This window comes from Aedes albopictus, chromosome 1 (genome assembly GCF_035046485.1).
Source record: "Aedes albopictus strain Foshan chromosome 1, AalbF5, whole genome shotgun sequence".
Lineage (NCBI taxonomy): Eukaryota > Metazoa > Arthropoda > Insecta > Diptera > Culicidae > Aedes > Aedes albopictus.
The window spans coordinates 99,952,282-99,969,371 of NC_085136.1; the positions used below are offsets into that span (position 1 = coordinate 99,952,282).

General features: G+C 35.1%; 1 protein-coding gene across 1 annotated transcript in view; it reads left to right on the top strand.

Moving 5' to 3' along the window:
- LOC109398396 (glutamate receptor ionotropic, kainate 1) overlaps positions 1-17,090 on the top strand; it is a 693,316-nt gene that overhangs the window by 556,896 nt on the left and 119,330 nt on the right. The window contains exons 6-7 of the mRNA XM_062845084.1: positions 993-1,134; positions 1,514-1,672. Of these exons, the coding sequence (XP_062701068.1) occupies positions 993-1,134; positions 1,514-1,672 (301 nt within the window). The remainder of the gene's footprint in view (positions 1-992; positions 1,135-1,513; positions 1,673-17,090) is intronic.

Below are 17,090 nucleotides of genomic sequence, written 5' to 3' on the forward strand. Positions count from 1 at the left end.
AACACACACCTCGTTAATGCGTTAAGGGCGTTTAAGGATGTTACAGAATAATCTTAGGGGTCTTCATTGCCTCTCGGTGAGCTTTATGAAGGTTTCGAAGGGTTTCAAAGGCGTTTCAAGACGTTACAATGCGATTCAGAGCTTCATGAAGTTTCAGAGGGGTCTTAGGAGGTTTCACAGGCTCTCAGGTGGGCTTTATGGAGATTTCAGGGGATTTTCCAGATCTTTTCCAGAAGAAGATTGCAATCGTATTCATGTTGCCGTCCTTACAGTCAAGGATGCCTGATGATGACGTGTTCAGATGTCTGTTTAGAAGGTTGACTTGATTTACTCGCCAGGTTTCGAATTAAAAGGGATGAGACGAACAAAACTACGTTTACGGTGAATCTGCACCCAAGATCCAATCCAGGTACCATTGGTACCGATAGTTGCGAAAATACTGACACAGAACTTCATCCTTAAATTGCACGTAGATGTTAATAGGAGAAATCGATCGATTCTTATCTTCTATCAGTTCCATCAGATATATCCTTTCTCAGTGTTGTATTCTATTAAGTTTGTTAATTAGTTTTATGTTCCCTCTTTTTTTTTATCAATTATATTTTTGATCTTTGATGGACGAAAGCGCATACGCCTTGGTACCATTTCAGTTTCGTGCAGTGTATATCCCATCCATCCGTTTCACATCCCACAACCAGTCCCGATACCACACGATACAACTCCCTCCCGAGTTCAACCCGACATTTGACGCTGGTGGTGTCTACATTCCATTACTAATCGTACCAAACATGTCCGCTTTCTTTTTTTTTCATGGTACTGCGCTGGTATCTGCTGGCATGGTGTTCGACGACAATGCTGACACCGGGAAACCACCCCGCGTTAATCTCTCGGTCATCCCACTACTTGCTGTTACTGCTGCTGGTACTGCTATCAATCTGCCATCGACATCGACGGAATCGGACTCACCGGCACACACACACACACCCCAATAGACCCCTGCTCAAACAGATCAAAAACTCGGCCGAGTCGCACATTGTGCTGGATTGTACCACCGAGAAAATCTACGAGGTGCTCAAACAGGCTCAGCAGATTGGCATGATGAGCGATTACCACAGTTATTTGATCACGTCACTGGTGAGTAGACTATGACAATTTTATTTTTTTTTCATGCGCTTTAAGGTAGTGATATAATTGGAGGCTACGGTCTATAGCAAAATTCATCATGGAACTCCTTAGGAAATATCTCGGGAAACTCCACAGTTAATTTGTTAGTAAAGCCCTTCCTAAGGGAACTCTCGAGGAGTTACCTCAGAGAATTCCATAAGAAATTCCTGAGGGAGTTCATCTGTGAATACTTCCTAATTCACCTTGGTTCATATAAACAGTTGAAAGCACTTGCCACGTTGTTTATCCAATAATTTAAAAAATAACTGCTCCACTAGAAATCCTTAACAAACACCGGACATTTTTCCGTTTTCTTCATCCATCTTGGCACCCCTTCCCCATCCCGCAGGACCTGCACACCATCAGCCTGGACGAGTTCAAGTACGGTGGCACCAACATCACCGCGTTCCGGTTGGTTGACCCGGAAAATCCGGAAGTGGCACAAGCAATCCACAACTGGACCCTCGGTGAGGCGCGGCTCGGCAAGAAGATTGACTTCAAAACAACGGTAAGTTGAAGAACTCAGGCTAGGTACAGGTAGGTACAGGAATGAGCGCACGGGGGTAGAAAGATACCGGCACAGAAACAGAATCTTCTGATTTACTTCCGATTTCTTTTTGTCAATTTGCGCCGGGCGTTGGGCTTTCGCGGAGCCGATTTCCGGTGCGACCAGAGGAGAGTATATTGTGGAGCGGGGACAGCGGACAAATAAAGGACGAACGGAATCGATTTAATTTTCTTCCGGTGCGTTGTTTTCAGGTGGCAATGAGCGTTCACTTTACACAGGGTAAGATGCAGTCAAGTGAACTTAAAGACGTCGATTTTACTTGAAAGGATTTGGCAATGCTGTTTGCAGTACATATTGCCAAAGCTTTATCCAAGATTCAAAATATTATGTATTTGACGGTCTGAAGCACTTATTACTGAGGATATCAGAAGAAAACACACTGGATTTCAGAAAGAAGCCGAGGCATCTAAAATTAAACTAGCGAATGCAGGAATAAACTAGAGATGTTCATAGAAATGCAAGAAAATCAGAGAATAATTTACAAAATATTCTCGTGGCCTGTAGCAGGAGAGAAAACACTCCAAAAGATTATGCTGTATTCGCTGTTCTACTTTGGCTTTGCTTTGCTTTGCCTTTGCTTTGCCTTTGCTTTGCTTTGCTTTGCTTTGCTTTTCTGAAATTCCACCATGGCTTCCTTTGAAAATTCTTAATCAGGTTATTTGAAAAATTTTCTTTGAAATTGCTCTACGGATTATTTGAAACCTTCAGGACGTGAGAGATTCCTACAGAAATTTCTTATAGCATTATTTTAGAAAATTTAGCTTCACAAGTATCTCCAGGGTTTCCTTCAAAAATTCTATTAGAAAATCATCAACAATATTCTTAAAAGATTTCTTTGCAAATCCTTCTATGGATTTCTCTTCGTTCCTTCATTCTCCCATTCATTGGGAATATTTTTCAGGGATTTTTTGGCAGTCAAAAATTCCTCCAGAGCGACAGTTCCATAGATTTTTGTCAAAATTCATCCAGAAATTTCTCCAGAAGCCTTTAAAAAATCTTCCGTTTCTTCCGAAAATCTTCTTAAAATATTCTTTCGAAAATTCCTCTTGGGGTTCCTACAGAAATTTATCGAGAGTTTCTTTCAGAAAATCTTCTATGGATTGCTACAGAAATTCTCTTACGAATTTCATCTGAGGTTCTTCAAGAGTTTTTTTTTTAGAAATTCCTCTAGATATGCCTTAAGAGATTTCTCCAAGAGTTTTATTTAAAAAATTTTCGTAGATTTCCAGAGTTATTCCTTCATGGATTTGTTTAGAAAAATCTTTAAAGATTCCGTCAATAATTCCTCTTGTTTTTTTTTTTTTTTCATTAGGAAATAACTATAGTTTTTCAGAAAATTCACGCAAGAATTCTTTCAGGAATATCATAACAAAAAACTAGGCATTTCTAGAAAAATGCCTTCTTGGATGCTTTTAAAAAATGCCTCAGATTTTCTTCCAGGAAATCCATCAAAAATTATCGCTTGAGATTCATCATTTCTCTGAGAACTCCTTTAGCAAATTTTCCACAGATTCCTTTCAAAATTGACCCATGGATGCCTTTAGTAAATCCCCCAGGTATACATTGAGAAGTTCACATAAAGTTTCATTCGGAAAACCTTCCAGGGTTTTCCTTAGGTTTTTTACAGGGATTCCTTTAAAAACTCATCTAGAGATTTCTCCAAAAATTTCCCAAAGAATTCTTTTATTAAAGCTTCCATAAATTCCAACCAAAATAATTCCATGTAATCCTAGAAATATCTCAAAACAGTTATCAAATTCTTAAAACAGTTTTTCAAAATCCCTTCAGTGGATGTTTCAGAAATTCTTCCATGGATTCTTCAAGAAATGCTCATGGAATGTAATTCAGGTGTATTTGTAAGATTTTATTTCATTTTTTTTTTTCAAGAATTGCTTTAACCATTCAGCAACCACGCCACTGTAAAAACTACAACATCTTCAAAAAAAACAAAATTCCTCTAGTATTCTAAAAAAAATCCTTCAAAGCTTTTTTGAGAAACTCTTCCCGAAATTCCACAGGGAACCCAGGGATTCCTCCAGAAAAGTAATATTTTTTTTTGAGCTGTTTGTCAAAAAAAAAAACACAGTAAACAGGCTATACGACGTTTGCCAGGACAGCTAGTCCTTCATAAAATTCTCTAGTGGATCTTTTAGAAATTGTTCCAAGGAAACTCAAGAAATTCTATAATGATTTTTTTTTCAGACACTCCACCAGATTTTCTTTCAGAATTTCCTCTTGTGATTCTTACTATTTTTTCAAGATTCCCCTGGAAAACCTTAAATGGATTTCTCCAATAATTCCTCCTACGATTCTTTCAGTAATTTCTACATTGATTCTTACGCATAATCTTCCACGGATTTCTTCATAACCTCTAATCAGCGATTCATTCAGAAATAAGGATTTCAGAATTATATCAGCACGTTCTCCACGAATTAGTTTAGGAAATCTTTCTCCGATTCTTTCTAAAATTGATACTTTGATTTCTGTAGGAATCACTCCAGCAATTCTTGCAGAAAATCTTCTAGGGACTTTTTGTAAATTATACTCCAGGAGATCTTTTCATAGATTTTCTTATACAGGGTGTTAGGTTCCCGAGTGCAAACTTTTTAAAGGGTGATAGAGGACCATAAATGGTGAAAAAAAATGTTCTACGCATATGGTCAAATCTCAACCGTTACGTAGTTATTGAACTCCCCATGTTTTTGATTCTCATTGCCTTAACTGGCTATAACTTTGAAATGGTCAAACTTATCGCAGTTTTTTCACCCTTATTCGAAAGATAATTGAATTTTCTATCAAATGGCATCTTTGAATCGAATGGTTTAGTTAAATAACTAAGTTTTCTAGAGCAAATAGTTCAAAAGTATTGTGTTTTAATTTGTTTTTGTCAATTTTTTTTTAAAATGCGTAATAATTTAAAATTCTTTCTTTGGAAAAGTTTTGGCCCCTGTTCCACTCTACAATTCGTTCTTTGACATCAAACTTCTATCTTTTATCGTTTTCTTGCAATTTCGATTTAAACTTCGTATTTCAGATCATAAATTTGCAATCTTCATAGAAAGCACTTTTTTGCGCACTGTACTGCACATTTAAATCAAAGTTGCAAGAAAACGATAAGAGTTAGAAGTTTGGCGTCAATGAACGAATTGTAGAGTGGAACAGGGGCCACAATTTTGCCTAAGACAGATTTTTAATTTATTACGCATGTTTCAAAGATAATTGACATAAACAAATTAAAATACACTATTTTTAGCTATTTTGCTCTAGTAAACTTAGCTATTTAACTAAACCAATCTATTCCAAGATGCCATTTGATAGAAAATTCAATAATCTTTCGAATAAGGGTGAAAAAACTGCGATAAGTTTGACCATTTTAAAGTTATAGCCAGTTAAGGCAATGAGAATCAAAAACATGGGGAGCTCAATAACTACGTAACGGTTGAGATTTGACCATATGCGTAGAACATTTTTTTTCACCATTTATGGTCCTCTATCACCCTTTAAAAAGTTTGCACTCAGGAACCTAACACCCTGTATAATACTCTATCGGTTGCTTCAGAATTTTTTCAACGGGTTCCTCAAAGTTGATTGAGGATATTTCTTTGGAAAATCTCCCATGGATTTTTTTCCGAAATTCTCCAGAAATTTCTCCAAATCGGCTTTCTGGAAGATTCCTAGGAGTTTCTTCACACATTTATCTAATAAGTTCTGCAGTCATTATTCCGTGGAATCTCTCGGAAAGTCTTCCATTAAAAAACTCCACAGATTCTTTCAGGAAAAAAAATCAGAGATTCATCCGAAAACTTTATCTACGGATTCGTTTAGATATTCCTTCAGATATTCTTCCGAAATTCTTCTAGAATTTTTTTCAGAATACCTCCAGAAATGTCTTTAAACATTCCTTGAAATCGTCCATAGATTCGATTGGTAATACCTCCATTGATTCTTTGAAATATCTCTCGCGGGATTCTTTAGGAAAATCTTTCATGGATTTCTTCATAAATTCCAACAGCGATGCCTCATAAAATCTTCCGAATATTTTTGAGATTTGTTCTGAGAACGAATCGAGAAATTCATCCAGGAGTTGCTTAACAAAATCTTGCATTGATTTCTCAAGAAATTCCTCTTAACCTTTCAGGACGCGCGCCATCAAGCAACCGAAACTGCACCGCGCTCGCGCTGTATACAGGGGGCGAGGTTTTTCGATAGTGTTGTACTTTTTACAACAGCGCGCGTCCTGAAGGGTTAAGTTTTCTTAGGAAATTCTCCACGGGATTCCTTTAGAAATGCCTCCAGATTTTTTTCATGGATTTTTCTTAAAGAAATTTCCTCTAGAAGTTCCTATAGGGATTCCTTCAAATATTCCACTAAAGACAACTCTAGATTTTCCCAAGAATTACTTCCTTGAGATTGTTTCAGAAGTTGCTCCTTGGATTTTTTTAGTAAGTCCAGCTGTTCTTATGAATGCAGCGTAATTTTACAGTATTTACAAACATCAATTTCATGTATGGTCCACCAATGAAAAGCTGAAGGGTTCAAATTATAAAAGTTTCAAAAGCGATGCCCACATCATTGAGAAATTGTTGAGAACGGGATTGCACTTCCGACTTTCCAAAATATTTCTGAAAATGTACGCGTATGTGCGATGTGGGTGAATATTTCGTTTTGATGGAGGTCTTTGAATGTTCAAGTTTGTCCTAGAGGAGCTTTCGGATGAAATAACAGAATTATTCGTAGAAATCAATAGGAATACTCAGACTTCTTCTTGAAATTCTTGAAGGAATACCCAGACAAATGACCGAAAAAATCCAAGGAAATCTGGAGTAATTCCCAGAGGTATTTTCACAACAATTCCAAAAGGATTCCTCAGATATTCCTAGATTATGTTCCAGAAGAATGTCCAAATGATTTCACAGAGAAATTTCCAAAGGAACTCCTGTGTGAATTCGCATAAGATTGCATTCATGGAGGAATCCTAATGAGAGGAGAGGATTTTTTTTTCGGATAACACTAGGAAAAAAAATCTTGATGGAGCTGCAACAATATTCTTAGAGAAATCTCAGAAAACTCTTAAAAAATTTCTGGAATGTGTATCTGATTATTTTAATATGTTTGAAATTATAAATAAAATTCCTTGAGGAATCTCTTAAATAATGTTTCTGCATACACTCTGCATACCTGAGAAAATTTCAAAATTAAAAATGTGAAGAAATTCCGAATGAATACTACGAAGAATTTCTGAAGGAATCCTAATATATACAGGGTGCGTGCCGTAATTTTGCACTAACCTTCAAACAGGAATATTTCACCAAAGAGTTGCAAAAAAATATAAGCCCCACATCATCAAATGCACCATATTTCTAGTGAACTGTGAAAAATATAAAACCATTAATAATCAAAAACGTGGTGGTATGAGAAAATATTTTCAGATCCTATGTTTTACACTAGCGCGCCCAATAACATTTCGGGTTCTACTATTTGTTGTGTAAATAAGACGAAATCAGTCAAATGTAATGTGTAAAAGCCCGATACATAAGACGCAATGATACAGATATGCTTCAAAAATTATAATTTAAATGATTTTGACGTGGTGATTTTAACACATTTTGAATAGCATCAATAAAAACTGGTTGTTTTTTCGATACACTAAGTCTAGGGTACAACTATTTTTAGCAAGCATCGAATCACTTAACGGTCTTCAACAAAGATGTTCCACATAGAATTCCCTATAATAATACTCAAAATAAGGGTTATTGAACGCTTCCAGTACCATCGAGTGGCAGAAAACTAAAACTATGAGATTCAAGCACATATTTGTACCAGTTTTACCATATAAACTTCAGACTAGTCGATCGATCAATTCACCTCAAATTTGTGCTGTAGCTTATGGGAGTCTAAAACAACAAATTGAGGTAGTCAGACTTATGATATTTTAGTTTTAAATTTTCTCATAAATGTTTGAGCAGCCCTAGTAGAATACCATTGCTCAAATTAGAATTTCCGACTTCTTCCAGTTATTTCTCCGCTATCTTCCATTCCAGCGATGTAGTTTTTTGTAGGTAACAAGCCTATGGAATCCCCCAACCACACTGAAAAACTCAGCTTCATAGCGTTCTTGACAGCTGAGAAAATGCAGATAGTATGCAGCTGCTCCATATATTTATACTCAAGTTGTTCGCATTTTCGTCTTCTAGAAACCTCTTTTTCAAATTTATGGGATATTTTTTGAACAGCACACATAACGTTCACATAACGGCACACTAGATCTACCTAAAATAACACAATTGTTGACCAAAATATAGAGAACAACACTAAAACGGACTTGCAGCGGTTCTCAGGATCGTTCAAAAAAGGTTATCGATATTAGGACCACTTTTTTCTTCCTAAATCATTGAAATAGTCACAATTGCTCGCGAAAAAATCATTTAGTATAGATCTACTATCGAATTATTTTTAAAACGTGTTTTATGATTACGATATGATTTAGTGCAAAAATATCGCACGCACCCTGTATACTCTCTACATTAATCCGATTGACAGATTTCGTTATGATTTCCACACCGCTGGTACTGGCAAATGGGGATTTTTTATTACACTAGTTTACAGCATTTTTGAACTCGGTAAGCTGATGATCATTTTTGGTGTAGAATCATGCCCTGAGTTCGAAAACGCGAAGGAAAAAAAATACAGTAGAGCGGAATTTTTTTCGACTTTTCATACAAGGTTGATGAGTTGAAATCGATTTTTGTTCTATTTTTAAGCAAAGTCGCTCACTTCACACATCTCATTCTTCGTAATTAATGCTCCGATTAAGCTCAATTTTTAACTGTAACTTGCCTACATATGATATGTCAAATAAACGTTAAGAAAGAATTTTTAGATTGTTTTTTTCTTATTGAAAAAAATACATTTCTTCATATATTTTTCTAAATTTGGCTAAAATTTAAGAAGATCGTCCCTAAAACTCGCCAATATTTTGAATTTCATCAGTCTGACGCAAAACCTGCTTTCAGATGATCGAATGGTATTGTGTTCAGCTTTTAATTTATGGAAAAAGATTTGAAATTGGTTGAACAAAACGCAAGATACTTGAATTTTAGTAAAATCCATATTTTTATAAGTTGTAAAACTCGATATTGAGCTCAAACTCAAAAACTGCTCTACTTTAAATTTTTTAAAGAACGGTTTCGAAACCAGCACTAAATTGTGCTTCAAAAATTTTGGTCGTTGACAGAAGTTCACGACTTTCATTTTATTTTGTAAACTAGTGTTATCAGACAAATTGGTAGGTACGAAGGCTCTCAGAATTCATTGATATTTTTTTCAAAGGTAGGGTTCTAAACAAAAACTAAAATGAAAAAATCAGAATCGACAAATTTTACGAAAAACTTCAGTGGAAAACAAGGTGGAAATTTTTTTTTTTTCCACAGACACCATTTACTTTGAAAAATCATTACTCAAGAACGAAGCATCGTAGACACTTTTTTCTGTGAAATCATAAGCAAACTTTCTCAGCAATTTGAAAAAAAAAATACAAAATGGAAAATGTTTTCCACAAAATTTTTCTGATGATGAAAATCGGTTGGAAAAGTCGGGAAGAAGTAATTTGGAAGTCCAGGAAAATTCTCAAAAATTTTCTTTTTTTTTTTTTGAAGGGAACTACATAAGCTATATTCTGTGAAATTTTCAAAACGTGGTTTTCTCCGTTCCTGAGTTATGACGAATTTTGTGCGAATTGTCCAGATGTGCTATATGAGCCGTTTTCTTTGAAAAATCATAACTTAAGAACGCAGCATCGTACAATTTTTTTTTTTTTTTTTGAGACATCGTAAGCAAATTTTCTCAGCTATTAAAGAAAATACAAAATGAAAAATGTTTTCCACAAAGTTTTCCACTGATGAAGTAAATCGATTTGAGAAGTCGGAAAAACTAATTAGGTAGTCCGGAAAAATTTCGTTCCTGAGTAATGACCAATTTTGTGGAAAATGTCTAGATGTTGCTTGATTTTCGACCGTCTTGATTTTTAGTTTGAGTTTTTTCTAAGCTGCTTTTTCTGTGATTTCGAATTGATTTTTAAAAGACATTCTGAGCTAGTACTATACTATACCCGTGCCATTGGATAAAACCCAGAAAGAACTGCTAAGCGATTGTTACAAAACTGCTGGAGGAATTGCTTAAACTCCTTTTTTTATATATTCCCATATTTTAATAATTTCTTCGGCACAATAACTTAATACAGCAAAACGGCACCGAGTAGCTACCAGTGCTGTCATGGTAAAATCAGAGCTGGTTACAAAAGGCTTTCAAATTTCAGGAGCCCTTTATACCGGTACGAAGGTAGCTACCGGTAGAAAACGACTTCAATATTGCGCCTAATGAAGAACTATTCTGGGGAAATCCCTTCATGAATTATTTCTTTATGATTTTTTTTCTGTAATTATCGCTGAAGAGGCACTCTTGCAGAATAACTGTTATGTGTTCAGCAAGAATCCTTTAAAAGATCCCTTCAAGAACTATTTTAAAATGCATTCCTTTCCATTCATTTGTTAGAAAATTCTCTACGATTAACTCTAGGCATACTGCCTGGGATTTTTTCAGGATTTATAATTTTCTTTCCAGAATATTTATAGAAAGAAGATTCTTGCAAGATTCCCTAGGATGATTTCAGCAAAAAAAATCCTCCAAAGATTCCTCCAGGTTTCACTTTTTTATTATCTGTTTTAACGGCATTTTAGCCCTAGGCTAGTTCATCTCGGGACCCAAGCTTTACTTCCCTTCCGAAGGAAGAACTCACATTTTATGAGTTTGTCGGGAGTGGGATTCGATCCCAGGTCCTCGGCGTGATAGTCAAGTGTTCCAACCATCACACCAGGTCCGCTTCCAGGTTCCACTTTAAAATCCGTTCCTCTCCATGTATTTCTTTAAAAATTTCTCCAGATACTTTATCAGGAATCTTCCAGTAATTCCAATAGGAGTTTTCGTTAGATCTACTTCAGGAGTTTTTCAATAATCTTTTCAAAAGACTCATTTGAAACTAGTCCACAGGTTTCTTCAGAAATTCCTCCAGGAATTTCTACAGGGTTTCTTAAGAAATTTTTTCCAATGATTACTCAAAGATTTCATGCATGTATTTCTTAAAACATTTTTGAAGGTATTCTTCCACGAATATTATCAGAATTTTCTCAAGGACTGTTTCGTTAGAATTTCTTTCCAAAATTTTTTCAAACATGCAGTTCCGGGAAAAGTTTTTCTTCACAGAAGTTTTCCGATAACAATCAAGATTTTTGTTCGGAAACCCATTTTAAAAATAATTGTTGAGATACTCCAGCGTATTTCAAATATATTTCTACATATATTCAGACATACTCTTAGATATTTATTCGGGAAGTCCCCTGTAAAGTTCTTAAAGGATTCTGGAAATCCCGTTTGGCTTTATCCAGAAGCTACCCCAGGGATTTTCTACGGTTTTTGAGACCTTTCTTCAAGAGGTCCTTACAATATATGTTCCAATGATGCTTCACGATCTTCTCCAAAGATTGCCTCAACCATTCCTGCAGGAATTACTTACTCCTGAATTCTGGGAATTTTTCGAGATTTTTTTTTTTCAAAAAGTCTTCTCTGAACACCTGCAGAGGGTACTCCAGTTTTGTCAGGTATTCTGGAAAGATTCATTCAAATTATAATCTTATAAAATATTTTAATTCCGAAATTTCTTCTGTAGTTCTGTAAAGAACTTCTCCTGCGTTTCTACTTTTGTTTCTGCAGAATTTCCTTCAAAAATTTCCCCCGAAAGAACTTCAGCAATGTACTAATCTTTTCTGAACTTGTTTAAGAAATTCTACTGGGAATTCTTCCAAAGGTATCTCCAAGAGTTCTTCCAAGGGTTCCTTCCGAAAACCCTCCATAAATCCCTCAGAATTCTATATTGACGGCAATTTCTACAGGGATTCCTGCAGATATTTTCAAGTGTTTCCTTCTGAAATATGTTTACGGATTTTTCCACGAATCCCCCTAGAAATTTCTCAATCAATTTTTGTTTGGAATTATTTCTAGAGTTCTTCCAGGTATTTCTCATGGTTTTTTTTTTTTTTTGAATTAAGGAGATATATTAATGAGTTTCTTCAAGCATTTTTCCAGGCATTTGCCAAGGGATTTCTCCAGAAATAACTTTGGAAATTGCTTCGGGGATTTTCGTACTTCAATTCCTATCCAAAATTTTCAAGAACTTCTTCTGGGAACCTCCCAAGGTATAACCTTTAGATGTTCTGTAACTTCTGGAAAAAAAAAACACTGAGGATATATCTGAATCCTGAAGGAATTTCTCATGGAACTCTTGAAATAATTTCCGAAGGAATAGCTATATAGTTTTTGAAATATTCGGAGAAATTTCTATTTTTTTTTTTTTTGAAGAAATCCCTTGCGAATATTCCTGAAGAAATCACTAAAATTCTAAAGATGCATCAAGAGATATTTTTGAAGGAATACCTTAAACAATTTCAGAAGGAATCCTGGGAAGAATTTCTTGAAGAATCCCTGAAGAAATTTCTGAAAAAGTATTCATTAGAATCTTCGTAGAGATTTCGGGAGGTTCTGTTTTATTAATCTCTCGAGGTATATATGATGAAAACCCAAGGAAAGTCGTGAAGGAATCCCAGGAGTTATTCATGAAGATCTTCTTGGAGAAATATCTGGAAAAACATCTTGGGGAACCCTTGGTGGAATTTTCAAGAAAGGTTATTGAAGAATGTTCCTGGAGCGATCTGTGGACGTATTGTTAGAAGATATTCCTGTAGAAATACTCCGTGAAACGCCTAGATAAGTTTCTGTGAAGAGCCCAGAAAAATCTCTTGAAGAGCCCAGAAAAATTCTGTAGAAATTCTAAGAGTTATCCTTAGAGGAAATTTCAGAGAAATTGATGAGACATGGAGGAATATCTGAAGGAAATACTGAAGAAATCTCTATTTGAACTTCTGCAGGAATCTGTGGAGGAATTCCTGTCTGAAATACTACTGAAAGTAATAATGCAAGTATCTCTGGAAGAATTACTGCAGGATTTTTTGGATGAATCCCTGGAAAAAATCCATGAGCGTTCCAGGGATGTTCCAGGGGGCTTCAGAAAGGTTCCAGGGGTTTTCAATGGGTTTCAATGGCGTTCCAGAGGGATTCAAAAGTGTAAAAGGGGTCCCAGGAGTATTTCGGAGCGATCCAAGGGATTTCAGGGTCGTTCCAGGGGTGTTCTAGTGGGTTAAGTGGGTCCCATGGGTTTCCAGGACTGTTTCACCAGAGTGAAAAATTATCGGATGTCGGGTAAAATTTTATTATCAAATGTTGGACCACTGTTGGACCCACATCGGATAACTGTAAGTTCTATGTTGTGTCAGGTGACCTAAATAAAAACAGGCCAATTAGAGGTTTATATCGAGCAATACGTCATCAATAACGAACAAAGCTTGAACCATTCAACAATTAGCGAGAATCGTCCCACATTAGGATGAGCTAGCTTAAGGAAGCGTTCATCACCTGGGCTACAGACTTCTCATACAAATGTTCTATTTTCTCTTAGAAAATGGAATTCAAGGGAATACAAATTCAATGGGAAGTATAAGTAATGAGGTGATCTAGACGTTCACTGGATGTTTTTCAACTCGTTTCGCTTGAGTGGACGGAAAAACAAATGAAAACAAAAATGCCAGTACTAACCGTTCAACAATTGGCGAATTGCCCTATTCCTGAGGAAATTTTCAATAGAATCCCCAAAGCAATTGCTGAGCAAATCTCTGGTGGACTTCTTGGAGAAATACCTGTAAAAATGAAGGAATCTCTGGGAAACTCAAGAAACAAAAAATAACGAAAAGAACTCACTCAACGTGCAAAATAACGGAATACCAATCCGTGTGGCCAATTATGATTTTTAAATAACTCATCGTACATGTACATGCGATGTAGATTATTTGTGAAAATTAATAAAAAAAAAATAAGCTCAGGCTCCACCCTTATACGCTAAACATATAGACTAAGCTGAAAGAATAATTGAAAGAATTTTCGAAAAAAATTCTGATGGCAGCCCTGTAGAAAATTGTGAAGGAATTCTTGAAGAAATCCCTTGAAGAATTTCTAAAAGTTATCGCTAGTGGAATTTTTGAACGAATCCATAGAAATCTACTCAAAAGAATTCTTGGAGAACATTCTGGAGATATTTTTGAATGAACATCTGAAGAATGCCCTGGATAAACTTCTTAAGGAATTCCTTAAGGAATTTCCTGGAACTTCGGAAAAATTTCTGACTAAAGCCTTGAAGAAATTTGTGGCGGAATCCCAAAATTTTGACTGACAAACATTTCTCAAGATTTCCATGAGTGTTTTCCTTTTAGAAACTCTTGTACAGATTTTTGAAAGAATCTATGGAGCAAATTCTGAGGAATCCCATGGCAGCTTTTCAACAGGACTTCTTGGTGAAATTTCTGGAACATCTGAAAACCCTAGTGGAAATTCACGGAGAATTTTCAAAGCAATCCTTGGAAAAAGTTCAAAAAGAACTTTCAGAGGAAATACGTGAAAGACTTCAGCAGGATTCTTTTAAAGGAATTCATGGAGCAGTTTCTGAAAAAAAATCCAAAAATTCCTAGGCTAATCTATAGAAAAAAATTGAATAAAATATCTTAAAAGAAACTATGAATTTTCTAAAGAAATCCATAAACAATTTTCTAAAAAAAAAAAACAAATCGAATTTCTGGAAAGTCCCAGAAAATAGTCCACCAGAAATTCTAGAAAAAAAAACCCTTTTAGTAACCTCAAAATCACCTTCAAGAAGAATATCCAGAGAAAATTTCTTGAAGAACACTCAAAAAATCTCTCTACAGGGTAGATTCCTGGAAAAAAATCTCCAGAAACCTCAGAATCAGCTTAGAATGAATTAACCCAAAAGAAAATTCAGAGAAGATCACTAAAAAATTTCCAAAAAAAAACGAAAAGATCTCCAGGATAAATCACTCTTAGAGAGCTCCCAGAAGAAACTTCTTGAGGAAACCAGCTCACGGCTGAAAATCTTGATAATAAAGATAAAAATAACAACGTCAGTCATATTCACTACCAATCAACGAACACCACATCAATACCAACCTCTGCTAAAATATCTTCAATCATTCACGCAGAGAAATAAATTGTAAACAAATCAAATTCGAGATCAAATCAATTGATTTTTCAGTTTACTATAGTGACAAACTCATTTCTAGTTTAAACTGAACTGTTGCATTGTTTGATAACACAATTATTTTCATTTGACGAAATTTGTTAGAACAGAGATTTGGAAGTTTCAACATGAATTTACAGATTGTTTTGGACGACTGCACTTTTCAGACTAACAAAGCCGGAATGTGCTGGTGCTCCTGCGGCGACTCGGGAATCTAGTTTTAGACACTTGGCAAGCGGAGGAGAAAAACGGTTAGAAAAAAAGACAAAAAGGCGAAATCGACCAACTTTTATTGTTTTATTGTTTTTAACAAGCCTTATTTTTCTGCGTGTTAATGTGATGTTCTCATAATATTTCGTAGAATAACTTAGCAATAACAACTTAAGATATTAGAACACAGGTTGCTCTTTGCGTGGTACTTTTAGGTATTCCCTTCTGATTGAGAGCCCATGATCTTCTGGGAAAATGTCAAGGGAAGTTTCTGGAGAAATCCCAGAACTAATCCTCCGTTCTTCATTCCTCCATTCATTGAGAAAATTGCCTAAAGATTTTTTTTAATTCAAAAATTCCTCCAGAGTGGCATTTGGGAAGTTTTCCACAGATTTCTTCAGTCTAAGAATTCCTTCAGAAATTTCTCCAAGATGCCAACTGAAAAATCTCTCAAAGTTCTTCTTGGGGTTCCTTCAGTTTTTTTAGGGTTTTATTCTGAAAATATTCCATGAATTGCTTTGGAAATTCTATCCCGAACTATATCAGAAATTGCTCCAGATATTCATCCAGAAGTTTATCAAAGAATGTCTTTAGATAACCTTTCATAGATTTTTCCAGTGATTCCCAGATGAATTCCTTTAGAAAACTCTTCAAGGATTTCATAAATAAATCATCCAGATTTATATCAAATGATCCATAATAATCCTTCATAAATTTCTGTAGTGATTTGTTCAGAATTTTTTTTCAGGGATTAATTCAAAAAAATTCCATGAAAATTGATTAGAAATTTTTTTACGAATGGCATAAGAAAATACTCTTTAAATTTCTTGGAAACTTCCTTCGTGAATTCCCTTAAAAAATTCAAGGGATTAATTTTGAAATCCTTCAAATAATTATCGGGGATTCCTGCAAAAATTTCACTAGAGATTGCTCAAAAAAATTCTCTGTGAACTCCTTTAGAAACTGTATCATATGCTTTTAGAAAATCCTCCAGGGATTAATTGGGAATTTCCGAAAAGTTTCATTTGGAAAACCTTCCAGGGTTTTCTTTGAATGTTTTCCAAGAATTTCTTAAGGAAGTCATCTACAAATTTCTCCCGTGATTTCGACAAAGTTTCGACAAATGCTTCACGGATTCCATCTAAAAATGCTCCATGTATTCCTGTAGAAATTTTTCAAGAACTACCAGTAGAAAATCTCAAAAGAATTCCATTAAAAATACTCTAAGAATTCCTTCTTAAATTGGTGTTTCAAAAATTCTTCAGTGGTTGAATCAGAAATTCATCCAGGGATTCCTTAAGAAATTTCCACAGGGAGTGCTTCAAGAGTTCATCAAGGATATTTTTTCCACATAAAAATCAAAGATTCTTTCAATTCGTACTTCAGATCTTCAGTCATAAAATCTTCCAAGGATTCTTTTAGAATGCACTATATCAATGCCTTAGAAAATACTTTAATCGATTCTTTAACAAAGTTCTTAAAATATTTGTTCAGATGTATTCGCCCAAAGATTTTTTTTTTTTCAAAATCAAACATAATTTCCAGGAATTCTTTCAGAAGAAAAATTAAGAGATTCATTCGAAACCATTATCTACGGATTCGTTTAGATATTCCTTCAGAAAATTTTTCGAGGAATCTTGTTGGCGAATCATGCATGGATTGCTTCACAAATTCCTTCATGATTTTTTTCAGAAATTTCTCCAGAGCTTTCTTCAGAAATACCCCCACAAATTTCTTCAAACATTACTTTAGAAACCATCTAAGGACTGTTCATTAAAAAAAGTGGACACCTGTTTTTCAATAGAAAATATTTATTTTCGAACAAATTCATAAGTTTATTTTTTATTTAATACAATCAACATACATGTGGCCGAATTCACGAGAGTTTGAACATTTACTTCGCATTTCTGAAGAACTCTCGGACTTTTCTCTTGATACCTCCCATTAGATTCTGCACAA